This window comes from Agelaius phoeniceus, chromosome 3, assembly GCF_051311805.1.
Source record: "Agelaius phoeniceus isolate bAgePho1 chromosome 3, bAgePho1.hap1, whole genome shotgun sequence".
Lineage (NCBI taxonomy): Eukaryota > Metazoa > Chordata > Aves > Passeriformes > Icteridae > Agelaius > Agelaius phoeniceus.
This window is the reverse complement of record NC_135267.1, coordinates 81116095-81122107: the sequence shown is the minus strand read 5'-3', so window position 1 is coordinate 81122107 and position 6013 is coordinate 81116095. Positions and strand designations below refer to the sequence as shown.

At 46.4% G+C, this 6013-nt stretch overlaps 1 protein-coding gene across 6 annotated transcripts in view; it reads left to right on the top strand.

The window, feature by feature from the left end:
- Positions 1-6013, top strand: part of VIT (vitrin) — a 56289-nt gene that overhangs the window by 44222 nt on the left and 6054 nt on the right. For all 6 annotated transcript variants that reach the window (XM_077175723.1, XM_077175722.1, XM_077175726.1 and 3 more), the window contains 4 exons: positions 1813-1960; positions 2575-2678; positions 3174-3400; positions 5448-5961. In XM_077175723.1, the coding sequence (XP_077031838.1) occupies positions 1813-1960; positions 2575-2678; positions 3174-3400; positions 5448-5961 (993 nt within the window). The remainder of the gene's footprint in view (positions 1-1812; positions 1961-2574; positions 2679-3173; positions 3401-5447; positions 5962-6013) is intronic.

Genomic DNA, 6013 nt, shown 5'->3' with positions numbered 1-6013 from the left:
CCTGAAACTGATACAGAAATAAGTGAAAGAAGAAGAAAAAGGGAAGGCTCTGCCCTATAGACCCTATTGCCCTGCAGAAAAGCAGAGCTTGGTGCAGTGGAGGCACCAGCAAGGATAGCTATGTTTCCAGCAGTTAAACTGAAATTAGCACACCAGAAACAAAATTTTCATCCCATTGATATCTCTAGGACCATAAAAGTCCTGTTTCAGATCTTTCCTCCCTGCAAATCAGAACGTGCTCACCTCCCTATGAAGCACCCTAGCCTGTGCTCTTGCAGTGTCCCTCTCATGTCCCAGCACTGAATCGGAATCCTCCCCAGAAACCAAGTCTGTCTGTAAGTGTATGTAAATCCTTGCCTCCCCAGACCCTGCTGGCTAACAAACTGCCCACTTCCCACATACAGATCTCATGAACTAGTTCCCTTTGAAGGACAAGAAATTCAGGAAAACTTGGCTGTTAATTGAGGTATTTGTTGTGGGTTCCCGACCTTGCCTCACGATCTGCTGCGAGCGGACACGGTTCTCAGTCACGCTCCTGTAATTCAGCATTATTAGAATTAGAAAAAAGAGACAGCTATGGAAGAAAAAATTGAAGGTAATGAGATGGGAGGCAGTTGCATAAGCCACTAAGAACAATTGGTGCTTTGTAGCCTTCGGGCTACCTAATGATTAAAACACAGTAGTTTGAACAGTCTGATTGGTAGGAGGCATCATCAGAGGGAAATCAAGAGATGGGGATGACCCAGATGCTGGAGGGGGAAAATGTTAATTAGCACTCTAGTTAAGCCAAATTTTGATCCCGCTCCGGTCGCAGACCAAAGTGGTGAATGTTTCACCACTAACTTAGAGAAATGTGAAAGCAGGTTGGCAGAGATGAAGACAGCACTTGCAGCACAAAGATGAGGTTCATCTGCGTAATTAAAAGGAAGAGTTTGTTTGGGTTCAGGCATACCTTTTATAGAACATTGCTTTCAGCCCAGAGAGGAAACACACAACAGCACACTGCTGCTGCAGCACACATGGGTACAAGGCTACCACAACATGCAAAAGAACAGCCCCCACTCAGTCTGAACATCCCAAGCAAAATCACCATCCTTGATGTTAGCTCCAGCCCAGAAGGAAACAGATGAACAATTCTCATTCAGAAGTGCAGAGCTGCCAGGATTGTTGTCAGTAATCCTGGACTGCAATCGCTTTGAAGAGACCCCACAGTGTCCTTCCCCTGAGGCACATCCCAGGCATCACACATTTCAGGAATTTCCCTTCCTTCTGAGGCACATTAACACAGTAACTGTTCCTGTTATGTCTATTACATCAATCAAGTCCACGAGAGTGTCACCAAGGAAATCCCCTTAGTTTGTGCTCTGCAGGTGGTCAGATCACAAAATCCAAGCACCATGGCTGGTTTTACAAACTCCCATCACCTCTGGGCTGCAAATAAAGCGTGCTGAGAGCAGACATGGCTCTGAGGGCACAGGATATACAAGTCAGCCTGCTCCTGTGGGGCTGACCTCCCTGGTCCCCAAAATGCAGTGCTTCCAGACTGACTCCTGTGAAAAGATTCTTGCCCTTTTGTCACAGACAAGCTTAGATGTTTTATGGGACAAAGTCATGCCAAGAACTGTGTTTACCAAGCAGTAGGACAGACTTTAGCTGCCAACTGTGACTTGTCCTTGAAAAAGGCTTTTTTGTAGAGTTTACACAGCAGGACAAGTCACTGGATGCAGAGTTTTTAGGCCTTGGCTGCCTGCAAGAAGCACAGCAATCAAAAAGCACTAAAAATATTTTTGGTGTTTCTTTATCTCTCCTCAGATTGCAAGGTTGATTTGTCCTTCCTAATGGATGGGAGCTGGAGCATTGGCAAACGCCGCTTTCAGCTCCAGAAGCGGTTCCTTGGTAACGTGGCTCAAGCCCTTGGCATTGGCAGTGCAGGTCCTCTGATGGGCATTGTTCAGTATGGGTAAGAGCCTCCCAGACATTCCCGTTGCCACAGGACATGACTGCACACTCTAGCTCTGTAGCATTCACAGTCTCTGAAAAAAAATCCCTTCACCCAGGATTTTTCTCCTGGGAAGCTGAGAAGCCTCAGAGAAAAGGAAAATAATTCTTATCTCATTTGCTTCTCCTGTGTTGTGCTCACATGTGGAATGTGTTTGGAGATTGTTTACCCACAGGTGATATTGTTTCATTGGATTCTGGCGTGAGTTGTTTTGACTCTTTGGCCAATCAGGGCCAAGCTGTGTCGAGACTCTGGAAAGAGTCACGAGTTTTTATCATTATCTTTTTAGCATTCAGTAAGTATTCTTTCAGTATTCTTTAGTATAGTATAGTATTCTTTAATATAATATAGTATCATAAAGTAATAAATTAGCCTTCTGAGAACATGGAGTCAGATGCATCATTCCTGCCTTCCTCGGGACATTTCCCAACAAATACAATACCACTCTAAGCTGATATGTGCTAAAGGCCTCACTCCAGCTTGCACTCAGGATCCAGGTAGCACAGACCAGCCCTGTGGCTTTTGTGTTGTATGTGAAGCAAAACACTGACATTTGCTCTAATTTCTCCTTTTAGTGATGACCCTTCCACAGAATTTAACTTAAAAACTTATGCCAACTCCAAGGATCTAAGGAATGCCATTGAGAAAATTCAACAGAAAGGGGGACTTTCCAATGTTGGTAGGTGATGGGGCTGCTTGCACTTCCTCTGCTCAGGGAGGGCTTCAGAGCCTGGGCTATAGCAAGCCCACACCTCCTCACAGGACACAGAGGCTGGGGCCAAACAGTGCTTAGTGCTAGCACCAGGCTGGTGAGGGAGCACTGCTCCCACCATGACCTGCATGTGTTGATCCCAGGCCCTGCAAATCCATCACAAGTTGACATGACATACGGGCAGTTCCCATCAATGCTTTGGGGATAACCCTTGATAACCCAGCTCATCATTCCCAGCCTCTCTGGGGCATACAGAGGGGGTTCAGTGCAGGAGGGCTCGGGAAGCACTGGCACCAGTAGCAGTGGTCTCCCTTCCTGCTCACACAGCCACTGTGTGAGCTGCCTTCCCCAGCTCTCTGCAGCCTCCAACACTTGAGTCAGCTCTCTGCCTGCTGTTTCATGGGATATTATCAGATGGAGTGCTTCCAGATCCATAACTCCTCAACTCCTCTTCTATTGCAGGGAAGGCACTTTCATTTGTTAACAAAAACTTCTTTCTGGATGCTAATGGAAACCGAGGTGGAGCACCCAACGTGGTTGTAGTGATGGTGGATGGGTGGCCGACCGACCGAGTGGAAGAGGCCTCCAGGCTGGCCAGAGAATCAGGAATCAACATTTTCTTTGTCACTGTTGAAGCAGCTGCTCAAAGTGAAAAGCAGAACGTTATTGAACCGAACTTTGTGGACAAGGTAATTTGTGGGCTGAGTCTGACCAGGACTGAGTCTGAGCATTTGACCAGGCTGAGTCTGACTAAACTTTCCAACCTACTTTGTTCAGGGCATTTCCCTTTCCTTCTTATCACTTATCGTTCTTTCTTTTCCTCCTTGTACATACTGTCTTGAGTTTTTCTGTACAAAAAGCAGGCAGTAATGCTGAGGTCAGAAGGGGAATGAAGTCAGTAAAGTTCTGGTTTGAGGTACATCATTGAGCAAATGGCTTTTCACCGACTAAAGCTTAGCACACACCTGCAGTTGTACTGAGATGAGAGGCTTTCCAAATACACAGTATTTGGAAAATGACAAAGTACAATCACAGCTTGAGCAATTTGGAATTGTTTTTTACACAAACCTCTTGCTGTGCATCTCCCACTAGGGAAAGGGTGAGGAGCCCTGTGAACCTAATGTCAATGTTGCATTTACAAACAGGTCCCACACAAGCAAAGGTTGGCAAAGTCCCAACACAACCACATCCTAGTTTTTCAGCTATACTGGGTAACTCAAACATTCTCTTTTCACTGTTGATGAAGGCCATTTTTCAGTTACTTGTTTCTGCTGCTATGGACTTCATGGTAGGACTTGGAAAAAGGGTAAATCTCTGCCGTATGTAGAAAAGAGAATGCAAGCTTTGATTGATTTGTATTTGGCACCAACACTAGCTGTCTGATAACAGTTCTCAGAACAAGCTGGTATCCAGTTAGGGCAGGAGATACCTGCCAAGTGGCAGACCAGGCTGGGCCTAAGAAACAGGGTTAAGTTATCTGGTATTTTCAGAAAACAGATTCCCATCTAAGCTGGGTTGCTCTGCCATGAAATAATCTCCCATGAGTCTTAGAGCTGCTCCAAAGAGCTGCACTGTCTCTGGTCAGCATATAATTGGATTGTATCTCATTTGCATTTAATGTTTTTTAAAGAACAAAGCTACAGCAAATCTCTGCAAACCTGCCAGGGATACAGCAGAAGTGAGAGCAGAGTGGGCTCAGAACAGAAAGGTAAGGAGGGAATAGTGGCTTGATACTGCTGCATCATAACACTAAAATAGAAGTAAGACAGTAAGAAGAGCAAATGAGAGCAGGGCACCATGAGAAACCCACACTGGAGGGAACTGGAACTCCCTTGGAGCTGTTAGTCTTTATGCAAGTCAAGACCAGGGCCTTGGTCTTTTAAAACAGTCAGATACACACACCATCACAAAGCTGATAGATAAAGCCTGGCTTAACAAAATATTCTCACCCAGAGCACTGAGGAATTAGCCTTTAAGAAGCACTAAAGCCAAAGACAATCTGATCCAGCCTGTTTGCATCACTCCCCTCCTTCCCTTCCTCCACCCCTTGACTTTTCCCATGTCCTCTTCTGTGTCAGCCCTACTTCTTACCCACACTCACCTGACTCCCACTAACCCTATAGAAGCTGCCCACAGATCTGGCCCTTATGAGTATTTACTTATAAAAGTTAATAGGTTTGGTTTTGGTTTTTTTACCATTTGGCAGAGCTAACACAATGAGCCTGGGTTTTCTTTGCTTAGAAAGGTATGAACCAAGTTATCCTCAGCTTACGCCCCAGGTTTCACTTCAAAGTAGTAGGGTTTGTCAGCAGGCAAAACTTTCTTTCTTGTCCTGAATGAAGGGAGCTGAAGTTGCTACCTGGCAAACACACTGTAATGTCCATGGGAGCCACGCTAAGAGCAGCTCTGTGATTTGGATGTTTTTCCCACAAACAGTGTGACTCACATAAAAAAGCCTGACAGGTGGCAAAACTTGCTTATTCAGTTTTTCACTACTATAATATCAGCTCCATCCCACAGTTAAAAAAAAGGCAGGAAAAACTGTCACATTACACAAGTATCTGTGATGTTACACTGACATCATTTCCCAGGGAAGCAGATGGTGATTGCAGGAGAGGCCATTTCAGACTCCAGCACTGCTCTTTCCAGGAGCCTATATTTACACTTTAGCTACATCCCTTAGCAGGAACAGGCGGACTGAGTTTCCATTGCGTTTATCCTTGTGTTGCCTCGCAGGCAGTGTGCAGGACAAGCGGTTTCTATTCCATCAACGTGCCCAGCTGGTTCAGCCTGCACAAGGTGGTGCAGCCCCTGGTGAAGCGGGTGTGTGACACCGAGAGGCTGGCTTGCAGCAAGACGTGCCTCAACGCTGCCGACATCGGCTTCGTCATCGACGGCTCCAGCAGCGTCGGCACCGGCAACTTCCGTACGGTTCTGCAGTTCGTGGCCAACATCAGCAAGGAGTTTGAGATTTCGGACACCGACACACGCATTGGGGCGGTGCAGTACACCTACGAGCAGAGGCTGGAGTTCAGCTTTGACAAGTATAGCACGAAGCAGGACGTGCTAAATGCCATCAAAAGGATCAGCTACTGGAGTGGGGGCACCAGCACGGGAGCAGCCATCAGCTACGCCTCAGAGCAGCTGTTCAGCAAGTCCAAACCCAACAAAAGGAAGATCATGATTGTCATCACAGATGGCAGGTCTTACGACGATGTCAGCATGCCAGCCATGGCAGCTCACCAAAATGGTAAGGTCTTCTATCACTGCCTGCTCTCCCCTCGCGCCTCAGCACTTATCCA